This window comes from Columba livia, chromosome 8, assembly GCF_036013475.1.
Source record: "Columba livia isolate bColLiv1 breed racing homer chromosome 8, bColLiv1.pat.W.v2, whole genome shotgun sequence".
NCBI lineage: Eukaryota > Metazoa > Chordata > Aves > Columbiformes > Columbidae > Columba > Columba livia.
The window spans coordinates 28,028,187-28,053,936 of NC_088609.1; the positions used below are offsets into that span (position 1 = coordinate 28,028,187).

The following is a 25,750-nucleotide window of genomic DNA, read 5'->3' on the forward strand; positions in this document are numbered from 1 at the left end:
CAGGGAGTTTGGTGGTTAAAACAAAAAGAGCTTGGCTGATCTTCTCAGGGGTTAGTTTTGTTTGTCAGCAAACTGAATAACACAAGTCTGAACTTAAGTAATAGTCTAGCCTTTGACTCCAGCTGTACATCAACTTCTCTATTGCCCTACTACTTCCCACACTCCCTCAATACCACATCCCAAGCTAAAATAATCTATCTTGTATCAATGGCTTTCCACAGCTGCACATTGCCAACAGGTATAAGGATAATTCACACTACCTCATTAAAGGTAAACACACTTGAAGAACTCTTACATAAATCACTTTCCTTTTTATATACTAATCAAATTAGCACAGAGCTGGTCAGGACATACTGTGCCTCTTGCTGAGCAAACTCGGGAACAACAACAACTTTTCTGACTTTATCATTTCCTTTCCTTTCCCCTCTTCTTTTCTCCATTCTTTGTTCTTTTCTTACTTTTTCTTGTTTTTTTAACTACTCATAATTTCAGAACCAATTGGAAATAGCCACGTATTTCTGTATACAAGCATAACCACGGGGACAGACGGATGGTGAGGAATTCACCCATCAACTCTGTGCTGCTTGTGGCAGGGACTTGAAAGGATTTTGAGGCAGGTCCCCTGTACAGCCACCGCTCAGGTCACCCCCACCACTGCCAACAGCACCGCTGCCCCATGCAAAGGCTCGCGCGGGCTGTTCAGGAGCCCGGAACAAGTGTGATGTAACCGATGGCTTTCAGAGACGTGTTGAGGTGGTGAAATCTGCACCCAACTTGCAGACAAAACCCCTGTACTGAACCTGCAATACTGGAAGTATACAATAGAGCCACTTCTTTGTGCTCACACGAAGGTCAAGTGCTCGTGTGTGTTGTGTAGGAGGAGGCTGCAGAAGTAGCAGACAGCAACATGGCCCAAAACCTCCAAAGCACCTCTGCTCTAAGCCCCGTATGGGTTTTTTAAGCCCCACATACCTCAGGCCAGACTAACCAACATGAGAAAACCTTGGTTGTAAGATATTGTAATTAATTTCTTTAAACTTCTTTCTGTCTCTTTAGTAAAAACCTTATGCTGAAGCCAAAATATTTCCTAAAAAAAGACTTTTTTGTAGGGCATCACTCAGTATAATGGTCTCCACAGCTCTGAGCTGTATGAAAATTTCATTTTACACTTGAATAAGTGGCAATTAAGAAAGATATATTGATTTGTTACAAAATAAAATGGATACATATTGGGAAAAATTGCTTGAGAATGAAAGTGATGAAGGTCATATTAGCTGTCGAAAAAAAGTGTCACTAGCAGCATTTGTAAAGCTTATGGAAAAGATGGACTCTTGCCTCCCTATGAAAACTTGTTGTCTTCTCTTTTGTTTTCCCCCAGTGAAAGACTCATAAGTTTGCCATCAGTCAGGAAGCTGAGAAGCATTTCATGCTAGCTCATATCAAAATGACGTATATCAATAATAATTCAGAAGAAAATGCTGTAGCTTTTTCTTTGTACAGTAAGTGCCAGCGTCAAACTTCAGGCACTGAGTGACATTTACAGGTAGATGCTGACCTAAAAGCTATTGACTGTTTGTTTTATGCAAGACTTGTTATCCAGATGGTCACCTTTGGCTCATCTTTGGCCAAAATGACAAAGACCCAACTCCACAGCAATAGTGCACGGCAGTGCTGTAAAGCACAACAGCAACACCTCCCCAAGAACTGCAATTACTTGGATAACTTAATGAATACAAGTCTTTGGGCTTTAAGTCGTAGCTGTTTACATCCACATCACTGATTTTGCTCCATTGCTAGATGCATTTTATAAAACATGACTAACTTTCCAATAAGGCTCTGATTTTATAAACCTCTGACGTTTCCAATTAAAGACACCTGGTTAAGATATTCATATGTAAAAAACCTGAAATTTCAGGTAACTATTTTTTACATACTTAGTGGTCACGTTTCAATTCCAGTGAAACCTTCACCAACACCCGAGAGCAACTACAGCAACTGTCAATCCCAATTCATGAGCTACAAAGAAGAGATGAAGAGCAAGTGGACTTTGTAGAGATAGGTCTGAGACAAGCAATTCAAGGAATTTACACTACTGCAATTTGTTCTCTGGATAAACGAAAGTCTTGTCTGCTGCATGTTTGTTTGTTTTGTTTGGTACGGGGTTATTTTTGTTCATTTGTTTGGTTTTCTTTCTTCCCCTTCCCCTGTAAAACCAGCGATACTAACTTCTCTTATTAGTTACTGGCCTACAGTTCTGCTGCTGCCTTCAAAGACCGTTTTACAAACTCATAAAGGTTTCAGCTGACCTTCTGTAAGACAAGAAACACTGAATTCTCTCTGGTATTTTGGACAAAAGATACTTCACTCTCCATAAAATAGCACTAAACAGCAGATTATCCTACATGGCTACACACTGTCAAAGCCACCGCATCACTGCCATAGCAGAGCTTCAGCATTCTGAGAAACCTTCACCCTTAGAAGCGTCATGCCCAGTGACAAGGATATCAGACTGTTACAGCCTGCAACTCAATCCTGTGACCCACTGCCATTCCTTTTTGCAATGGGCAATGCCTGAGTGCAGCCGCCTCATGGAATTCTCCAAAACACGACTGTAGTGGAAATAAAGTCTGCAAATTTAAGAAGAAAAAAAAAAGGGGGGGGTTCCAGTGGTTGCAATCTAGTGTTTGTAGGTTTTAAGTAACATTTAAGCGTTCTGTAATCTAATCAACCACGTAAGTCTCTAGCATATGTTAAAATATGCAAATTCTCATGGTTTAATGTACAATCTTAAAATTCATATGATCTCACACCAAGAAATATCTGCACGCCTAAGACATTCACAATATTCACAAAGATTTATGATACAATGACTTTGTCATTTACAAGGAAATAAAGCAGATCTGCTCTATACAAATTCAATAACAGTTGATTTAGAAAAGGTAACGTATGAATTAAATTTGAAACCCTAGTTAGGAAAAGACTAACTGTGGCACCATAGGAACGATAATTCAGGTGCTGGTGCTGGCAGCAGCAAGAGTTCTGCAAGGGGAAAGGGAGGAACTGTCCCTATTCTCAGGAATGCAAGGAGCAATTGCGTCCTCTAACACCCGTTTCTTCAGTATTTTAGTATGAATGAAGAAAGGTTGCATTTTCATAATGTGGATGCATCACTTGGAGTAATCTAAAAATCAAATGGAGTGTTTAATTAACAGTTATAGTGCAATGTCTGAACTCGTTTCACCTCAGGAAGAAGACTGTGCAAATGAGGAATGGCCCTTTCAGATCTCACATGAATACAGGAAAGAAAGGAAAGCGAAGCAGCTCCAGCAAGGCTGGTAGCAAGCGCCTCCTGCTCCCGGTGTAGCCACGTCCCTGCTGCATCCACCCCCCTGTTCGCAGCTTTAAGGACGACTGTATTTTCCATGATCATTTGTTTGCATTTCAACTCTAATCTTGATTTGTACAATTCCCAACAAACTGCTTTTGCTTCTTTTTTTATTATCTCACGCTCATTATTGCACTTTTCCACGTGCAATGTATGGAGATGAGATTCCATGTGCAATCTATTGTGTGAGGTGTTTTAATCAATAATCTTGTTCTGCTGATTAAGCAGTGGCTTCTGTTTTGGCAAGATAACATTAGTTTCTACTGTCATGCTCCAAAAGCTATTGGGAATCTTCAGCAGATCATTAGATATGCTACAATAAAGCTTTGGTACATTCTCTTTTCTTTCTTAAATTACTTCTTCACTGTCCTATCATTCCCCGTCACCACTGGCACTGCATTATTATTACAGCTCCCCTGAAACTTGCACTAGAGCTATGTCTCCAGGCCAGAGGATGCCATTTTCAATTGAAGCTTCTGCTTGAAAATATAAATTAAGAAAATTTCATTATCTCCTGCCAAGGGCCATTATTCACCACTGTTCTAAGGAAGATTAAAAATGCAAAATCTATGGACTTGAACAAATACTCCGGCATTAAAATGAAAAGCACAGTGTATCATGGCTGGACCAGAAAGTGAAGTACTGGAATGTGAGAAGCAGATTGTGGCAAGACGTTAGCATTATGTGGATCAAACAGACTGACTGAGGGCAGAGGTCGTCTTTATGGGTAAGTCACATCAGTCACATAGATACACGCAGCTCCTTTCAAAGCGGTTTGCAAAGTTATGCAGGAAATAATGTCCACATTGCAATTTATCCCTCAGATGCTTTTGTTTTGCATACAGAACTTTGCCAAAGACAGTAACATAAAAGAAACATCAATGTTATTTTGAAAAGGATATGCGTTTATCTCTAGCCAGAAATGGGCTATCACAATAATTTTGGGTATTCCTCATTCGGCATTTCTGTGAATGCAGTGTTTCATTAAGTAAGGTAAAACTGGCAAACACAGAAAACAGTCACATGTACTTAAAAAAAAATAGTATAAAGCCATGTATAATAAATAAAATTCATTTAGAATAAAATTGTCAATACATTAAAACAAAAACAGAACACCACTATCTCGGTATGTTTTGAAACTTCTGAGTCAGATCTGACAATATTTCTCTTTCAGCATATTGATTAAATACTTAAAAGCTAGCATGATGACATGTTCCTGCATATCGCCTGCAGCAACCTGCTTAAACACCACTTGAAGCACGTAAACTCCGAGTTGTAGCACTACATATTCCATATGGTCTTCTTGTTCCTTATTCACCCTGGGTAAGCTGCAGTCTGAGTAAAGAGAGATGGGAATGTGGGATGACTACACTTTGTGTATTGACTTTTAACAACACCATATTTTAAATGGAAAAAATCTTGCACCTCTTTACCCAGAGTAAATGGCTGTCTTTACAGCTATTTCTGTAGCCATGGCTGTATTCCTAATGGTCTACAACTGCCACACGAGATGCTTCTGCTTTTGTACGCGTATTTGTTAGACCTCCACTCCTGTTACTAAACTCAGAGTTACATATGTATGAAGATATCAGATATTACTTAAATGCTATGTTTTGTTAATTTGGTCTTGGAAAGCATGTACAAAACTTACATAACAAAATAGCCAGAGAACGGAAATTTTATTTTAGGGGTGTGGAGATACATACATATGCACACACACATACCACAGTAGATAAAATTATTTGAAGGAATGTATTTAAATCCTGAGTTTCAAATTCACCTCACAAGAAATACATTATTACATACTGAAACCTAATGAGTTAGCAAATTGGGCCTAACAAAAGACCTGATAAAAAGACCCAGCCTTGCTATAAAGCCCTGATTTGTAGCAGCATTGTCCCATGTGCTCCCCCAGCCCCAGTGAGCCCACGCATCCCTACAGAGCTGCTGTTCCCTGCACACACACGCTTTCATGATCTAAGAAAAAAATGGGAGATGCACGAGCATGTACAAAAGCAGAATATGGCCATAAGTATTGTGTGTAAATGTTGGAGATCTTCCCGTGACCACTAAACCTGCAAGGCATGCTAGAAATTGGTTTGAAAACTCACAATCCAGCCTTGGGATTTTCTATGCACTTGGCAACGTCACCACTACAGCAATAAACCTAGTGGCTTTGGACTACAATATTTGTGGGGAAAAAGCTTGAGAAAATTATTTCTACTTTCTTTTTAAATAGAATATTGATGATTTGTTGAATCTCCCTAATTACTGAGTAAACATGACATAAGGAAGCCAAATGGTATATAATTAATATTGTAGAACAAGGTGCACCACAGCGTTGTTTCCGTTTCCCTAATAAATACGCAATAATATTTAATTGTGTTTTCTTTATCCAATGTAATCTTGTGAGAGTCTACCGGTACGCATTAAGGATGAAAACTCCAAATAGACAATAAAACACAACAGAAAATACGCAACTCCCACAGGCCCTTTCTTACGATTATCCAGTTTGATTCACTGTCAATGCACGTGTATCAGATTTGTATGGCAAAGGATTTTAACAGTTATTTCTTGCTTTCAACCTCTTCTCACAATTGTAATACATTTAGTAATGACCCATTTGCCTTTTAGTATTCATGTTCTTTAAGTTTAAAGCAGTAACTGTTAAAAAGACAAATCTTCTCACTTATATCTAAGCTCACTTCAGAGATTTTTTTTTTTGCTTTATCTTGGTAATTTTTTTAAGTGCTTTTATAATCCCATTTCCTATCCCCACTTCTTTCTACCATGTACGTGAAAGGCCTACTAGACCTACCAGAGCCTGTGAGGAGCGGACTGTAACACAAGGACAGGAAAACTAGATATTAAAAGATGCAAAGTAAACGGAACAAGCTCCTGGTGAGGTTTGTGTAGGTGCAAGCCAAACCCGTATTTCTAACAGTATGAAGTGGAAGAGACCTGCATTTTAGGGAAAATATTTCTAATGCAACCCCACCTGAGGAAGAAGAAATGGAAATAAAGTCACATTCGTAATCTTGTCATATTATTTATGTGTGTGTATACTGACAAGCAAAATGCACCATGAGATTACAGGCAGGGCATGTTTTAGTACACCAAGTAAGCCAAGCAGATCCGCACTGCTGAAAAGTAATCAGTTCAAAAGATCCAATTAAATGTTTTACCATTTAGACAAAATAAATAGCCTGGGGCTATGCTTATTTACTAATGAAACTTTAGTAGTGCAGCACCGTAATATCTGAGCAATTTACACAGATTATTCACACTGGGTGAGCGTGAGTGCAGCATCACGCCTTGTGGGTTGAGCAGGTTTCAGGGGAGAAACACAGGGCTGAGTAATAATATCAGAGACTTATGAAGGGGCGTTTATTTCCGAGGCACAGTGCTAGAGCAGAGTGTAGAGGAAATCCAAGCCAAAATCCTGAAGCACAGTGTCTGATCCTGAGGTGTAACATTGCAAGAGACTGGCTGCAGAAGAGACTCCCACGGAGAGAGCACAGGATAAGAGTAAAAACCCTTTGAACTCTTTTTTCCACCACTGTCAATATTTTTTATCCATGGTTTGGCATTTAGAATAATAATGTGGTTAAAATCATGTAACTTAAGACAGCTTCGGAGTCATTATTAAATGAGTAACTTGAAGAACTGCAATATTGGAAAAGTGTAGCTTTATCCTTCCTATTAATTTGTCCAGATCTTAAATAAATTTTTAAAAATCACCCACTTTAATTACTAAAATCAGGTATTTCAAATGACAGGTGTGACTTGTTAGTGCAACTTCTGAAATGTAGAAGCCTTGGTACACTTTGATTGCTCATGCTTTGACTGGACCTCCAGGTCAACACCAATTCAGCTTGACTCACTGTGGGTCTCCTGAATTTAAAACCGCTCTTCTGTCTGCAGAAATGCATGTTCAACATAAACATACCTTTGCTCTAACAGGAAATTAAGACTTAGTAATGTACAGAACTGGCCACTGAGGCAACATGATTTCACAGGGTTCTTTGGTTTCCCTCTACAATGGACAATTTCAAATTGGGGGTGTGGTGGGGGCAACCCTACCTGAACTTTAACACACGCACTCTCCTTGGATAATTAAAAAAAATATGATAGCCTGTATCAATTAGGAGCAATTATTTATAAAAATGTTCACCTATTGCAGTTTGCATATAGAAAAATGATCACATTTTTAACAAGGGAAAAGGGAAATCGCTATGGGATGCCCTACTTAGATTAAATTAGCAAGAAACCTGTTATCAGACCATATAAAAGATACACCATAATAAGACGTGACCTTGCAGAACCTTGGAGCCAATCTGTGATTTTTTCCCCCTGTAACCTTCCTAATTATCTGCAAAGTTACAGACCCTTTTGTGGCAGGTTATTTTTCTGTGAATAGTGAGGGGTTTTGGGCTTTTAAATATTTAATTAGTCTTCTGATATGAGAATTGTTGCACATGCCAACTGCTTCGATTTTCAAACTGTGTTCATCCTAATTATGTTCAGATTTAGATTGGTCATCCCAAACCTCTCACTCTTGTAATTATTTACTCCTTAAAGATCATTCAGCGGAGAAATATTTTTCACCCTTATGGCTCTTTCTTTCCACAAATGGCTTTTCTGGTCCGTTAATTACCCACTCAGAGGATTAGAGTTTGAAATAATGCAAGAGATCCTGCATGTAAGATGAGTCTTACAGGGTGAAAAAGAATAAATTGTTTTTTTGTAAACTTGCCTTGGGGAATATCTCCTTTTTTGGTTATAATTTTCATCAACAGAGGCCATGTGCCCACCACGGCACAACCACCAGTTCCACAGGGCTACGGAGTGACTCATTTCTATGGCTCAACAGAACTCGAAGCAAAACGCTGAGCAAGAAGCCAAAAGACAACTTGCTTATTTTACGAGCTTTATAAAAGCACAATCTGCTAGCAAGCTGGTACAGTCCTTTTTCTCACAATTTTTAATGCTGATTTCATGGCTTTAAAGCTATATATATTTAACTGATAACTAATGATTAAATTACAACTTTTCCTATTTCAGCTGCTGATTTTTTCCAGGAGTGCTGTCCCTTGGTAGGTCTTTAATCAACTCTGTAACAGTGGTGTCATTTCCTATTAAACTGGGTCTGAGAGTCCTCACTACAAGTACTTTCTTTTCTTCTGAGAGGAATGCCTGTCACTAAAGCACTGTTATTCATTACCCACAGTGATGTCTGCATCTAATTATCATCCGGAAAGCTTGCAAGGCTTCCAGGTATAGGACTTCCCGTGCAAACGTATCCTTCTACTCTAAATGGGAAAGCACAATTCCACTTTCTTTGGGATTTGAAGTTAAGGGATTGAGTTAGTGATTTGAGCTGCATATCCTCTGATTCCTGGGAATTCCGGTTTTAAGCCCAACAAATTTAGGGGCCTGCTCTTGTTTGCTTGTTTTCACATCTGCGAAAAACCTGCATATTCCGTGCTTGGTTTTGACACAAGTCAAACAGATTCGACTCTGTAAAAAATACATCAGGAAATTCACTGGCTTGACTCTGACAACGCACAGATAATCTTTAATTGTGCCAAAAATATTCACAATCTAATCCTTTTATCACATTGTCTACCACTGAAGGAGTCTCATGTGCCTGCACAATTAAAAACCCCATGTTAGCCATACATAATACTGTATTGCATTTGATGCAAATCCTTTTCTATTGAAATAAGCACTGGGCTGACAGCAGGAAGTGGCTGATAAGAAAGTAACAAGGCATTTCTGATGGCATTCATGATAGCTGAGCACTAACTCATATGTGTTCTGTCTACAGCACATTACCCATAAGTGCTCCTGTTTTAAATGCAATTCCAGGAGGTGTTCTTTTGCTGTATCTCTGTCACAAAGGCAGCAAATTATCTAAGAAAACTAAATATAAGTAAATGACATTTTTCATAACCACCAGTGATCCTGGCACTAGAAGAATAGACGGAACGCAATAGCAGTGCTACTACATCCTAAATGAGAATACACTGACATCTTCATGAGACCAACAGTAATCGAGTTCAATGCTGGTAAGAAATTCAGTAAACAGGGAGAGGTTATGGGTTCAGAACCATCATGTCGTTGTTACGCTTACAACTCAGCCTAAGTTAACGTACCAAATAGCAGAAAAGGAGCACAAAATCTTGAGTTATGGTGAAACAACATTTTTACAGTGTTGGAAAAATGTGCGTATTAAATAACTTTCAAAATTGCTCCATCATATCGCTATGTATCACAATAAGCATGATATCTGAGAAGCAATGAACAGTAAGGTTAAGTATCACAGATCGCTACCAAGAAAGGAATACAGACACATTTGCACATACCACGACAGAATACGCGCCTTGCCAGATGAAACATACAGCTCCCTGTCATGAAGAAGTAGTAAGACTTCTTCCTCTAAGCTGCTTGAACTGCATGGCTTTGGTCAGAGCAGCTTGCTCAATGAAATGATTCTGCTACCTCATTTCTTTTAATTATGTTACAGGACCTGCTTTGTGTGTGTGCGCACGTGTGTGTATGTGCTAGAAGAAACCGCAATTCCAAGGTTCCGATAGCTACCATATTACAGTGAAAACCTGAAAAAAATACGGCTCTCAATAGTAAATTTGTAGTAAAGATTCTGCACTGCAAACATATTATAAAGCAGCTTTGACACGGAAAAATTCTACGTGACAAGAACCTTTCCTTCCCATTGATGCATCTACAGCAAGCTAAAAATATACAGAATACTGAGTATTCAGTCTATGTAACACTCTTAAGACTGCATTAACTTCATTGCAGTAACTTGTTTTATAGGCTCAGTTCATCGTGACCTATAAAATGTTGGGCTGAAGTGCTTTAAATATCTGCTAACACCATGTGCAAGCCTGGGAGTACAAGGCACTGTGCTGTGAAGCGGCAAAGACAGCGCTCTTCTGAGAAAGCAGCACGCACTCTTATGTCACTGAGATAAACAGGGTAAGCACACTAAATAATGTATGAAACAGGCAGCCAATCTTTTACAGAAAAAAGGAATTCTAGCTGAATTCTTTGTTTGAGTTTATTTTACCAGGATGACATTGTTTTTTAACATTGCTTCTTAAAAACATAAAGTTGACTATCATACTAAATTAAAGAACACACACGCACAAACGCCTTTCACTCAGAGTTATTATATGAAAGCAAAAATAAAAAAGACCTCTTTCACTTGTGGCCATAGAATTTTGCTAATTATTGTTCTGCAGTATGTAGAAAATAAAATGCAAATAAGGGAAATGCGAAGAGGGGAATTAACTATGCCTTTCAGTAATCATGGCCCACTTATTAAGCAATTAGATTGCCATTGTATTATTACAGAGAATAAAAAAAATGCTGTAAAATACTGCTACTGCTTGTACCTTTGATCCTTAAAACTTTTCCATTTCAGTAACCTCATTAATGTCAAAATGCCATGAATATGGCCACCCCTTTTTAGATGGTATAGCCTGGGCACAGGCAGCGTCTATGGGATTCAATAAAGAAGTTTCTTCTTGTTGAATTCAACTAAAAAGCTTAATTGAGACACAAAGGTTAGAAGGCTCTTTTTATTATTAGTAGGAGATTATACTGTAAGAGGAGGAAATTTCCAGAATATGAGATCTGCTCATTTCTATACTACTCTTTAGCTACTTTTTAATTTTTAAACTCGTGTTACTCTTCTATTCCTTTCCTCTCAATTAAACAGCTTCACTGTAATAATGTTTAAATTCTATTTCCTTTGTGTTACTAATGAAAACTTTTCACTTTCATCGCTGCTGCAGACTTCGTAACACTAAAAAGTAGTCATAATTTACTTACACATCTTTAATTCATATTAATCTGTCCTAATTTACGATCTATACCCTGCTCTGCCTATCTTCATGTACCTTTTCCATGTCAGTTCTGTTTACTAAGTGATATTCAACAGATTTCCTATAGTGCAATGAACCTTAACAGGCAGCTTTTAATTGCCTCACACAGGAAACCACATCACTATTAATTCCACAGCAACAGCATAAAATAAAACTATTGCTTCTCAGACTCTAGAGCAATTAGACCTCTCGGCTATTTGGCTAACTCTGCTTCATGATACCCAGTGCAGTTAATTATATTTTTTGATGTTAATAGTCTCTGTCAGTTTCAAGCATAACTCCTCTTTGATGAATATTTAAATTATATTTGAATAAAAAAATAATCTTGGTTACATTTCATATTCAGCAGTCATCACAGCGTAATAAAGGTCTCCTCAGCAAGGGTTGAGATAAATGGCTATATGAACACATGTATAAAGCCCTAAATCAATTTATCAGATAATGTAGCTGTTTTGGCTAAGTATTATAGAGGATATATTGGGGTGGGAGGAATTAATAGGCTTCAATTATCACAGTATTATTCTATATGAACTAAATTAGGCACAGTAATATGTAAGTAAATCAGAATTTATTAATAATAAAGTTCTAAGTACAACTGGACTAGGAACTTACCTTGGCTAGACTAGACATTTGAAAATATAAAAAATTCATACAAACTTGTCCAAGAGAACACAAAATTCAACTAAACGGTCCTGAAGGTTAAGCAATGTTGTCTCAGTTGAGTTCTCAAAAACATCAGTAAATTATGAAGAGATAATTACATATCCAAAACATATAGTAAATTATTAACTTTAGGATAAACAGTATGCACACCTAGTAGAGCCTATTTCAGCAATCAGAAAAAAAAAACAAACAAGGAAAATCAGAGGCTAAAGCATGTATTTTATCTGATGCTCAAATATACAAGAAACAGTGTATAATACTTAAAAATTTATGTATACATATGTATACTTATTTAGATTTATTTTCACCCATGAACAGCAAGGAAAGGCTGATGAATATGTATATGCTACTCTGTCAGGTAAGATACACACTGACTTAAGTAGGATTTGTGGGTGTTTTTGCCAATAATAAGGGAAAGTAAACAACTTAAATATAAGATATGAAAACACTAAATAAAATAACAAGCTACACCCTGGTAAAATAATGAATCCAATCTTTTTTTGAAGTAAACTAAATCTACATTTTAAATGTCATTAGTCAGCATCAATGATCCTTTTGTTGTTTTCTTTGTAGCTTATCCAAAGCCATGACTACAGCAACGCGCGTTATGTGCTTGCACACGTGTAATTTCTTCCGCAGAAAATACCAGAACACACTGCCAAAAGATCATCGAGTACCACTGACAGCTATTTCACCTTCCCCGACTGCTTAGAACCTCGTACTATGAGGCTTTGTATTTAATTTACTAAGTAATACCACGATGGAACTAACCCATTAATAAAACCCGCTATTTTTAATGAGTAACCAGACCTACTACTTTCATATTAAGGATTAATGATAGTGAAAATGCACAATGCCAGATAAGGTTCTTCTCAGTCATGAGTATTGCTCTTTTTTTCTGTAATAAAGCCAAGAACTACGGTATGCTTCATGAATATTCTAGGCTAGATGATTACGCCTAGCTCAGGAAAACAGGCTACGTGTATTTCTGCTTTTTGCTTTACATTTGAGTCATAACTAAGTCTTGTGACTAACACATAGAAAACAAGACAAAACAAAACAAAAATCAATCTGGCCATGGCCCGGTATTGTGAAAAGCTTAGTTTAAAAATAAAGAGCATTTTAAGCTTCTGCTACATCAAAATATTCACAGGGGTTACTGCTGTAGTAAGACCTACGTCTGTTTCAGAGGAGTAGAAGCCTTCATTTTCAAAAGAGGTTTAAAAAAAGATATCCAGTGTTGATAATCTTGTGTGGTAAATGTTTTGGGAAGCAGTTGTCAGCAAGCTGAAACAGAAACTGCTGGCATGCCGAAGCAAAAGGATTTCGTACATGAGATCAGCACCAGCACCACAGCAACCCCGATGTGCATCAATTCCGAAAACACATCTCAGCCGTGCCATCCTACCATCAACGTCGGTATTTCTCTGACACAAAAAGTACAGATACGCAAGCTCTATAGTCAGTATTGGAAAAAGGCGAGGTATACCTCTCATTCTAAGACACTGTTCACTACATAACGCTTTTAGCAAAGGGAGGCGATCTTCAGCTGCGGAAGGAAAAGCAGGGACAGCAGCAGGGGTCAGCAGAGCCCTTGTGTGAGCCCCGCAGACCCCGCAGGAAAGCGCCATGCCCACCGGAATGTGGCACGGGATTAAATCCTGCCCGTGAAAACTGTTTTAAATCACACTAAGAAATGCAAATCTGAAGCGTAGTAGTTTAAACTCTGAATCAACCGTGAGCCCTGTCCCAGGAAGCTATTTTCGAGGCACTAAAATGCTGCTTTGTGGAATTCTTGCAAAGGCTGGAATTCAGCTCTGCAGTGACCACACAGCAGGTTTTGCCTTCTACCAGCAAAGACACCCTGGATGAGGTTTGCTTTTGGCTAGACCTTTTCACTCCGGTAAGTGAGATTAGTCAGTTGTAGGAGATTTATCCACTATTCATCCAAGCCTGGCGTCCAGAAGATTTTCTCTATTTACCCACGTTATGGAACAGACCAAACTTGTTTTCACTTGAAAGGATGCTAATATAGTATGACAAGGTTTCCTCTACAGACCTGACAAGCAGGAACAAGACAGAGGGCTTGAGAAATGTGTCTTCTTCAGAGAATTCGTTTTGTTTTCTTTCAAAAATGTCTCATTCTCATTTAGATATAGGATTTTTCAAAAATGACATATTTGTTGGACATGTGAATGGGCAGAAAAGAATGAATGTCTCTGTTCTCCCACTCTCCCGTTGGGAAGGATTAAGAAAACTAAAGTCTCAGGAGAAGGAATGGATACGCTGCTTCCTTCAGCTCTCCCTCGATCGCTCGGTGGGGCAGGAGGCACTCCGCTTACATTTGGAAGACGCTCCATAAGCGCAGCTGTCTTGCAGGGAGATGATGGACGTAACAGGTTAAGAGCATTACCATGTGAGAAAAGTTCATGGTAACCAAAACCCCAGCATGAACTCTTCGCTGGTGTCGTGATGGACATGGTAATTGAAGGTACATGTGTTGCATGTGCTATAGATACGCCAGGATACGTGCAACAGAAAAAACACTCGCTGCTGAAGAAGATGTATTTCCCTTTTAATCCCTTTGCTGCAGTTATGTTTTAAAAGAGAAGGGTATTTTTAAAAGGCAAAATTCCCTAAGTTCATCTGTTATAGCTAATATATTTATGCTTACATATTATAATGAGGTTTGCTTTGTTTACACATATTTTAAAAGCAAAATGATACTGACTAAATATACTTAGTAAAGAGCATACAAAGCTATCATGATAGCATACATTGTGGGTGAAAACAGAACTGAAGCCATTTCATAGTGCACGACTGATGTAACCTCCTTCATGTTGCAGGTAAAAATTAATCTGAATATATCAACGGTGGGCTTGTATTTTTTAAAGTCTGTGGTTTTAAACATCCTGAATTTTTCCTTTTTTCAATGACCACAATTAGATTCAGTATCAGAACACAGATCACAAGTTCTTATTTAAAACTTAAAGGTATTTTAGACTTTATGAGGAAGGAGACAATGATTTCTTTCTGAAGTTAATATTAACTTGTCTGTCAACCTTAAATACTTGAATTTTTCCTAAGTAAATGATTCCAAAGATTCAGAGTTAGTACGTTGCATTTTCTTTAAATACAAAACATTAATTTTATACAAGCCACACCAACAGGATTAACTGCAAATTACACACAAAAATATAAGGTGCACGTAATCGAATGAACCTGTTTTTTTTTTAATATTTGACTTCTCAAGATTAAAAATTATATTATTCAAAAGTATTATCTGTCACTCTACACAAGTATTTATTTAAACACACAGGCAAAAAATATCATCTATTTGTACTGTAATGGGATCACAAAAGACAGACACGGCATCTGAACTTTCAATCAATCAGGAACTTTTCCTAAACAAAAAGTTTAGGACTAGGAAAAACGATTCCTACTAAAAAAAAAAGCCTAATTTTAATTCAGCAGAGAACTGTCCCAGCACGCGAAACTGCTTCTTAGCAGGCTGTTGTTCCACTATAATATTACATACAAAATATTCCTTTATATTGGAAATGTATTTTAAGTATGTATTTACAAATACTTTAAAATATTTGTTATTATTTTAAGCTAATAAAACAGAATTCCAAACACCATGTGGTATCTAGGAATTACTTAGTGCAGCTGCAGCCTCCAGCGAGGGGCTTTCAAGTCGGATGCCCATGTCCTGGATGCAGCAAGTTCTCCTAAACACACCAGCAGTTTGAGTGTAACTCAGTGCAATCCACCTGCAATCCCCCTACAATGCAATTGGATTTAAGACTAGGTCATAAGGCAATATTATCATGATAATGTTCCAGTCTGCTGTGCCTCTAACGAGCAGTACTAGTTAGCCTTATCAACTTCTAAGTCTCCCGACAGTTTCTGGCTACAGCCACACAAATACACTTTACGAGCGAGCAACTAGAGCAATTTCCTCAGGCTGCTTTGCATCTTGCGCTTCCCTGTTCATTTAATTTCTTTTTCAAATGAAGAGGAAACAGAGGAGGTTTGTCCCTGTTAAAAGACAGGGGAGCACCAAGGAGTCTGATTATTTTAAGACCCAACTGCCTGGAACATTGGTTCTCTGCCACTCACTCACACTACCCCTCACCGTATATTCTAGAAATAAGCTTATTTCTATACTCAACTTTAGCATGTTGTAGGATCTCTCAAACCTGGCTATGAGGAAATGCTGGGGTTAATTATCAAAGAAGCGTCAAAGGCGAGAGGGATTTTCTAAAGGTCTAGTCTCTTTCTTCAAAGCTTTTAATTTTAACCGTGCCACTCTGAAGTTTACATGGAATCTAAATACATCTGAAAGACTTTATTCTAGAATAATAATTGGAAGTAATTTCAATCAGGGACTAAAATTTTAATAACTACTTTACAAAGGTAAAAGCAAAGCAATGAAGTCATTAGTGTTCCAGTCAGGCTTCCTAGGAAAGCATTAAGTTAAAAATCTTTTGAGAACTGCAGAAAAGAAAGAAAAGGGAGGGAGAAAAGATTAAGTAGCAGCTTGTTCTCAGAACGAGGAGCTGATGCACCAGTAGACACAGGCGAAGTTTGTGTGCTAGTCTTTCCAGTTCTCTGGAAGGGGAGCAGTGCATGTGATTACATGGCTATCTGTTAAACTGGAAACCTCATCTTATTTTTCAATCTTCAGATTTCACAGTATTGATCTCATTAAGCCAGTGTTTTCACGTTGTAACTACAGTAAATGTAGTTGCTGTGCAGAAGCTGTGGAGTAATGTTGCAAATGAATGATGAGTATTTAATAATTGCCGTGGAGCTACATTTAACTGCAGGTCTAAACTGAATTGAGTGGTCAAATGCAGCGGTAAAAGCATTGCTGGCTGAAGTGATAAAAACATGTCATTAGTCCTTAAAAGTAAACACTTGAAGATTTTCAGTAGCAATGTAGAAACTATTGCTGCTTATTTCTAAAGATATGGAAGAAAAGTTTTCCTTGTGATCTCATGTTCTAACAGATTTTTTTTCCAGTCAGTTTAAAAGAAAAAAAAAAAAAAAAGAAAATGAACCCAATTTATCTGATAGTCCTTCAAGTGAGATTTTTCTATGCAATTGCTGTCATCAAAATACAGCTCATGTGATACTTTTTAGATACCAGATCAAGGACGTGCTGACTACCAAACAACAGTTTGCCTTAGACAACAAAAAATTATGATCACCAATGCAGTTATAAATAAATATGAACTTTTAATATTTCATCATAAATTTCTAACATTCTTCTACGCTTGCAATATAGCACAAATTGAGCAATTTTGAGAGAAGAGTGAACAAAGCAAGAGACAGCTTTTCTACTTAATGACAGGATCCAGGAAAGAAAATTCTGAAAGCAAACTTCTAAATTACTGTAAATGCCCGACAAGAATAGAAAGTAAAGTGTCAAATGCTCTTTGCTGTTCGTTCAGACAAATAAAAAAGAATAAAAATGTAAAACTCTCTCTGAGCATAGACATTCTGATCCCATGTCATATATGTGATCACAACTTCATTTTCATCTGTTGAAAAAGGGCAAGAGTGGAAGATTAGGGAAGTCCAAAAATACTCTATCATAAACTTACAGTTGATGAGTTGAAAGGGGAAGATTGAAATTTCAGCTTTCCAGTAACAGTTTGATGTCACTTTAAGCAAGACTGTGCCTCTAGATTTGTCTCTGACTACCTTAATCTGTATATTTGCAGTGAACATAAGGAGGACTTTGATCAAAACACAACATGCATTTTACACAACAAGGAAGTCTACAGAGAGGCACTACATTTACAAAAGCAATTGAAGGTGGTTTCAAAGGGAGCTGACAGATTAGAGGATGATGACACTGCTGCCGCAAATCTCAGTGGAAATCTGGCTTGATCTAATTAACAACAACGAACTAGAACCACAAAAAGATAATTCAAAAAGGATTTAAAGAAGTTATATTACCTTATTATTAGCGTAGCAGTGGAGCATTTCCCTTACTGATCACAGAACAAGTCACAGGTTGAACACAGAACAAGAATAAAAGGCCTGATATCCTTAATTTAGCTCCAGCATTTGGAATTGAAACCTGAGATCTAGCCCAAATATTTGAGTACAAAAGTAGAGAATATCCACACGTTCACATGAAAATTATAAAAAAAGTCTTAAGAGTCACACTCATGACAACTTGAATGAACTTGGAAATCAAAATGGTAGGTTATTTTTAATATATGAGTATGTTACTGAGTGCTACCGTGTTCAAAGAGAACACAGTAAATGCAGCACTGCATGCAGGATAACTTGCGTGCTTCATTTGACACATCTATGTACATGCACCAGAAAGCTCCCAGCTTATTCCATCCCCTTTTTGTTCAGATTCCTCACCCTAGGAAAAATACAACTGGGAGGAAAACATCCCACCAATCCTGATTTTCCACAAGTTTGCAGTTGAAGCTAGTAACGATGTCAGTGATGGATGACACTTCCACAACTGTCAGTACTAGGTGACTTCTGCTGGTATGTGGCCTGTCACACAGGAATTTCTCTGAATCTTAGTTCTGATGCACCTTTTGTGCTAAAAATGCTTTTATTGGCTCTTCTGATTCATTGTCTTCTCAGAATGACAATCTCTGTCACTAAGACATAATGTAACTTGTGCTTATATGCATTTATGCTTCTGCACACACATGTATAATGACATATAATCATCCTGGCACTTAATCATTCTGGACTTTTCCACTGGATGCATTTTACAGGTAGGAACTATGGCAACGATTTACTGCATTCATAGAAAAGATTTAAGTTTGCCAGGGAATGTAGAGGTTACTGAAAAATGCAGCAGCCATTTGGACACATTTTGACCACCTGAACCACAAGAAAACAGGGAATCTCCAGATAAGTGAATTGTTCCATTCACCTTACAGTTATCTTCCTGCTTTTCAACTTTTGCTCATGGAATTTAAAAACAAACAAACCAACCAACCAAAAAAACCCACAATCTCTCTTATTGCAACTGGTAGTTTTTATTTCCTTATAATATTACCATACAGAAATACTACTACCTCAACAGCAAACTGGCAACTACAACTCAGCATTTCCTACAGTATGTACCTCTTACTGTATTGATTCAGGCATTTTTCCTCTACAGTCCTCAAAATGATATATGTATTTTTACCTTTGTGTCATGATTTTGTAGGCATCTGGAAGGAAGCATTCTGTGTTCTCCATCTGGAAAGGGTCAGCATCACAAATCTTGTCATCTGTCCGTCCATAGTTAGCACTTTCTATCATGATAACATCGCTTCCTGGACACCGCAGGTCAATAGAGTAGCCTTCGCAGGAGAGCTCCCTCCTAACCAAACCAAAAGGTAGTGCTGCTCGGCTGAAACCTGAAGAAAGGGAAAACACATGGGATTGAACCTAAAGGACATATTGCATTAGAATATTCTTTTTCTGTCACATAGGCATGAATTCTTATCAGTGCTAAAGGAAGTGCTCCTTCGAACAGTTTGACCTGGTAACTGAAGCACCTTTCATGAAACTCTCACATCCCTACACCACTGCTGCTGTGTCCCCCATCTGGGGAAGGAGGAAATTCTTCTTCACTTCTTCTAACCCTCGCCAGGGCAGAGAGAGGTGCCTGTCTGCACGGCTGAACTGCCTGTTCCCCTTACCACCTCTTTTCTCTCTGCCTCTTTCTCCCTTCTTTGGGCACAGTCGGACAGGCCATGCCTGAAAGTGGGAAACAGCAGAGCAGGCAGGATTGGCAAATGCAATGTGACTTAAAGAAAACAACCAACAACAACTCAACAACCAAAGCCATAGTTCCAACTCCATTAGTCTTTCTTAATTTGCATCTTTCTTTCTCCAGGGACAGCTGGTTTCTTTTGCTTAGCTATTTTATGTAGCCGGCATGGATGTGTCTGTGCCACCAGATCTGATGGCACCAGATCACCACACGCTGATACTTTACCTGGTTGAACTCCAATGCTCTTTACTGTGCCTTTTACATAAATTAAACCACAGACAGATAAGACTTTGAATAAATATATAAATCATCAGTACTGCAAACTGCAGATATGTACTGTATAAAATCTTTCCATCCCAAAAACTGTGTGTTTCACTGAACTGGTGTTTTTCTGCATGAAAGAATTCTTAAAAATAGGTAACTTCTCTAATGCAGCAGCATGAAATACTTTAGAAACAAAACAATGGTTCAGATATTCACCCAGATGTTTAGTCTTTTACAGACATTTCTTTATGCAAAAAATACATTGCACCAGAAAAAGGTATCCGTATACTACACTTTCTTGTACAGAGCTACTGGTGGATTATTATTAAACAGAATATTTAAGTTTCACACAAAATGTGTGCATTACTGCCTTTTTTGAAAACAAGTTGGGTAACATGGTAGGGTTGAATAACTGTTTCATTGAATAGTAAATAATTTCTAAATTTTCAGCAGAACTACAGATATTTCCTACTTTTAAAACAGTAATCCTAATACAGTAGCACAAGGCCATTAATATTTCAGTGCAGGCTGCTGGAGATAAGCTGTGACTGCAAAGAGAAATAGCTAGTAAGTATGGAAAGTTGGTGCTCTACAGTGTTTTAAAGGCAAAGAAACTTTTCTTAAAAAGTACGATGTGTTAGAGGAGGCAAGGAAGCAAGGATCTAAAAAGATCAAGAACAACTTGAGATAACCCCTTGATAGTAAATTTTCACATGAAGCAGAGGCTGTCACTTTTTCTACTGAATTAATGATCTGTGGATTAAAACTCCTACTGTATGAAGATGATTATCTGTTAGGACTGCAAAAAAGACCAGTTGATAATGATCACACCAGTGTCCTGATGTGGCTCCCTGGCAGCCAGGGCCCACCTCCCCATCCGCCCCCCTCCACCTGTACCCCCCGCCTTCCCCTTTGCACCAGCACCCGCTTTTGTCCAACTCCTGTAGTAAACTAAGGCAAAGGGCTGGTTGGACTCCAGCCTTCCTTGACTGCAGAAGAAGGGATGAGGTCTCAGAGGAACAGAACTCTGGCTGGGCAGGAATTCACCCTGGGACACGGGGAAGGGAAAGGCTAGAGCACAGCAACCGGTTCTGCCTTTACTTCTTGTGGAATCCTACACGTGTATCCTACATGAAACTGGTACCATTACTCTGCCAGTATGTTTCAGTATTTGTTAATACGGGAAGAAGCCACATAGCTGCGGAAAGCACCACAGTTCCATTTCAAATTCACTCCCGGCCGTCGCTTTGGCTGCACACACCAAATGCAATAGCAAACACTATTATTAGAGACTTGCTGAAGTATCATGAGCTGAAAGCTGGAAAGAGCTAAAACATGAATCCATCACATTAACACCCTCCATGTTCCTCCCATGCAGCAAATTAATACAACGAAGACAGAAGCTGCTCACGGCTCAGTGAGGGCGTGAAATGGGCACAGAGAGGGGTACACGCAAATCCCCCACCACATATGCACACAGAAGCGCCTTTGATTAATTACCATCACGACAGCCGTGGTGGGACCTAATATAATGCTGCTAGTGACTGCCATTCCTACATCCTACCGCTCCTGACAAATGTAAAGCTGTCCATACAGAGCTCGTCCCTCCAGCGGTAGTGGTGCCTCCATCCCCTGCACTCAGCAGGACCTTCTCTGGCTCACGGCACCGCACGGCCTGCTGGGGGGAGTCCAGCAGCACCAGCCCAAGCTTTTGGGTTTCACTCAGCAGGGAGGGGAACAGCTGCTTTGGCTGTCCAAAGGGGATTTCTGCAGAAGGGCAAGCGAGGGGTGCATAGCATACGGCTGCTGAGGTGTTGGTGGCTACACATGCAGCGTCCGTGCAGCAGCAGATCACATGTATGGATTTTGACAGGGCCAGGGTTGACAAATCCACACGGAGCAACCCGTGACAGAGGCTCCACTTCTGCTGCAAATACCTTGAATTCAAATACAAGACATCCGCAGTTTGTTACACAGATCAGCTGCCTGCAAATCTTATTTCATCATCTATGGCAACTGCTATAAGTACTATGAATGTCTTTCATCCTGCAATTTTTCCCCCTGCAGGCATCCATGAGAAGTTCCGTATTAGGACAAACATTAAAAATACTAGAGCAAGGTTAGATCACTTCACAGGCAACAGAGGATGCACCTGAGATTGTAATGTACGTGGTTACATGGCAAAAGCAGCAGCAATAAAGCAAAACAATGCAGCATGTGTTAGGTGAGGAGACTGCTCTAAAGAATCTCTATGGCACAGAAAGAATTTTAACTAAATAAAATAAATAAATATAAGGTCCACTAACAAAGCTGCTGTGATCTTTATGCTGAAGCTTTATTTGTAATCTTTTCCTATCAACAAAGAAAAAATAAGCGTATCAACAAGCAAAGTGTAATTCAATCCATCTTGCAACCCTGACAATCGAAGAAAGAACTAGTGGGAGGCCCTGTGAGCGAAAAATCAATATTGCAGCTTTGTGCTGTGCAAATGTGAATACTGCCAAATAGCAGTGCTTAGGGTAAAATGAACTGTTTTGCTCCATTTTCTTCTCTCTGAACAAATGATTTTGAAACAACAGCTTTTTTGGAGCTATAAAACGTCAAGCAATAACTCCCTGCGCTTTAGGCAAGTGATTGCAATAAATACCTCTTGGCAACAGGTGCAATGACTTAGGACTGAAATTCATTTACATTCAGGAGATAATTCCCGATAAACAGATGCAGTGCCACAGGATGGAAGTTTGAACGACCGGCATCTGAATGCTTCTTCATCATTCCAGGGCTTTTTAGACGTAAGTATGTGGCTCTGTCAATAATTACTGTTGTCACCGGTAACTTTTTATCTCCAGTGCAATTCCTCATGAATATTTTCAACGCTGTGTTTTCTAACCAACCTGTGTTCAACCTGCTGCTTGCCTGACTGTACCTTGCACCAACCTGTTTTGTTTGGCTGTCCTCCTGCAGCTGAAATCAACATTCCTCCTGTTCCTGCTAATTGCTTCAAGGCAAACTGTGCCACGGATCACTCTGCTGCTGCTGCCGCCCAAGAACCCAAACTGCTCCTCGACTGCAAAGACCTTCCTGGTGCCCCGGCTGGGACTTCCAGCACAACCTAAACATTAACTCAAATAAGCACCTGCTACCAAATGGAACATATGCTGTGTCTGATTCAGTCTTTGTATATATTAAGCAGTGTTGTGTATGTGAGGGTTTTTTTCTTCATCAAAAATGGAAGAAGATACCTAATAAGAAGAAGAGTGTGATTTATGTCCTGCTGACCATTTTGATTCTAGAAAGTCTTCCTGGCAAACATAGATTTCCCGCATGTTTTGTCTCCTCGCAAATTAGGTGAGTGCAGGCTCTTTATTGAAAGAGAAAATAAACTGCTTTTGTAAAATCATATTTTTAAGAAAAGAGGTAGAGGGGATTTTTAGTGGTAATATAGATTCTTTAATGCTTTATTCATCAATCCATGTAGAAAAACACACTGAGAAAAAAAAGTAAACAAAACATCACAAACTAAAATCTTTCCTCATCAGTTTATGAAATGAAAAAAAAAATACAAGTCCTATGAAAGAAATATCACTCAGAACCATCTTTCAGAAATATGTCAAATTCAGAACTGGCTAAAAATTGTTTTATGTAAGTTTGCAATGCCTTATTTATCACTCTACTGTCTTGCTTCCTTCATGGAAACGAGATAACCTAAATTTGTCAAAGTGCAAAGAAAAGTTAATAATTCACAGCATCCTGCCCACTAGCATACCAGCTTTTTGAGCTGTCAATAATAAGAGAGTGTGCTAAGTTTGGTAGATAAAAGCAAAAAGGCACCACCACATTTGAATGTTCACCCCATACAGAGGAAAAATACTGGAATGTAAACAGGCTAACATCAGTACTCCTCGACATCAGAAGCAAGGAACCTTTGATTAAAACTTAAAGCACGGAGAAAGTCAACATGGAAATTTAAAATTATTTCAAAGAATGCAGATACTGGAAGAACTGAGAGCCCAAAACAAATCTTTGCAGAAATAAATATATATGTCTCTGCAAGGAAATATTGCTTCTTGTGTTATTTGGCTCTAACAGAAAGGTCTTTTGAAAAGAGCACATCTTTTCAAACAGAATGTTTACAGTTGTCTCTTTCACAATCTCTTTTATTTTACCAAATCATGCAACATGATGATTCAAGTTCTACACAAGATGAAGTGATGCATCTTGGGCAGCATTTCAATAATATACGTTCAACAAATGCAAAGCCCGACGAAAACTGTGCTGAGAATCCTCTCCCAGCGAAGCGTGTACGTGCGTGCACGGAGACAGCTGAACATACTTCACCATCTGAAAATCATGCAAATGCTCAACATGGGCTCTGCAAAGCTTTTATAATTCCACAGAAAAGCCTCAGCATCCTGCAGTTTCTAAAGAATCCGCAAACTCTGTCAAGGCAGACTTTCCTCCCCATCTCTCAGCACTGTATGTATTTCACACAGACAAGCATGTTATTTTGTTAAACAGCTTTTAAATTATCCAACCCTGGTTCAACAGATCACTACCAACTACTACAAAGATAGAGGCAATTTAAATGACAACTGCGCTTTCTAATTCTATCTTTGAAGGACAGAAGTCATTCTGGCAAGCATGTCTATTAAAAGATTAGGCTGGCACACTGAGAGCTTGTGATACCGCACAGAGGTCTGGAGTTCAGAGCGCTCAGCTCCGCTTTCAGGGCTCCCGGCAGCCCGCGCCGCAGCCCCGCACACACAGCCCCGCTGCTCACCCGGGGAAACGAGGAAGCGATCTGCTCAAAAATACTCTCTTACTGCTCTATTCTTTGCCGTTTTAAGTATATACTCATCACTTTCATTTAAGATGCTGGAAGGAGGGGACGTCTAGAGAAAAGGGATTATTTAGCGAAGGAAATCTGTTTTCTTCCTCATTTTTTTCACTCATTCATAAATATGAGATTAGTCAAAACAAGGTACATAAATGCGTGTTCATTATTTGAACTTTAACAAAGAGGCAAGACATCCTAAGGAACGGACGGGACCATTTAAATTACACTGAAGCAAGACAACTATTTCATTGGATAAAGTAGCTGTGACGGGTGGTTTTCAACATCGGTTTCAAGAACTTAATTCCTCAGACACACTGTTTCACATTTTAATTACTTGGCTAAAATCTGGAAGCCTGTCTCTTACAAAATAAAAATATTAATTGCTGTCTATAAAAGATTTCAGAAATATTAAGTAACTCATGATGGCTTATCATTTTTTTCACATTTTATTAGATTGTGATTTACTCTCTAAAAAATTAAAATTTAAAAAATCTTTGTCAAATGTCAGTGTTTTTCAGGATTCAGTGTGAGCAGCAGAATTACAACTCTTAAGTAATTTTCTGTAATTATATACTTAATATTCAGTGTACATAAACATAAAGCATGGTATGTCTAATTAGTGAAATTTAAGCCAGAAGCCTAAGTTACACCCTCTGACTCACAGCAGGCCGGATCCTGCCTTCCAGGTTCACTGAAACTTATTACAATTTTCCTTTTACGTTTTCCAGGCTCCATGCAATTCTCAAAAATATCCCTGTGAGGCTCTCTTCAGCAAAAAAAGTCAGGGCTTACCTGCTTTCTGCACCTTGTTGAATGATTCAGCAAAACCTGAAGTGAGCAGCAGCATCTCAGCCTTTTAATGTAACAGCGTCGATCCTTCCTGCGTATGGCTGGCAAGGATCTCATTTAAATTCTCCTAAACAGCTCTTACCCCT

The 25,750-nt window shown here is 38.6% G+C and overlaps 1 protein-coding gene across 50 annotated transcripts in view; it reads right to left on the reverse strand.

Moving 5' to 3' along the window:
• ADGRL2 (adhesion G protein-coupled receptor L2) overlaps nucleotides 1-25,750 on the reverse strand; it is a 387,834-nt gene that overhangs the window by 50,196 nt on the left and 311,888 nt on the right. For all 50 annotated transcript variants that reach the window (XM_065072729.1, XM_065072727.1, XM_065072734.1 and 47 more), the window contains one exon: nucleotides 19,142-19,355. In XM_065072729.1, coding sequence (XP_064928801.1) covers nucleotides 19,142-19,355 — 214 coding nt within the window. The remainder of the gene's footprint in view (nucleotides 1-19,141; nucleotides 19,356-25,750) is intronic.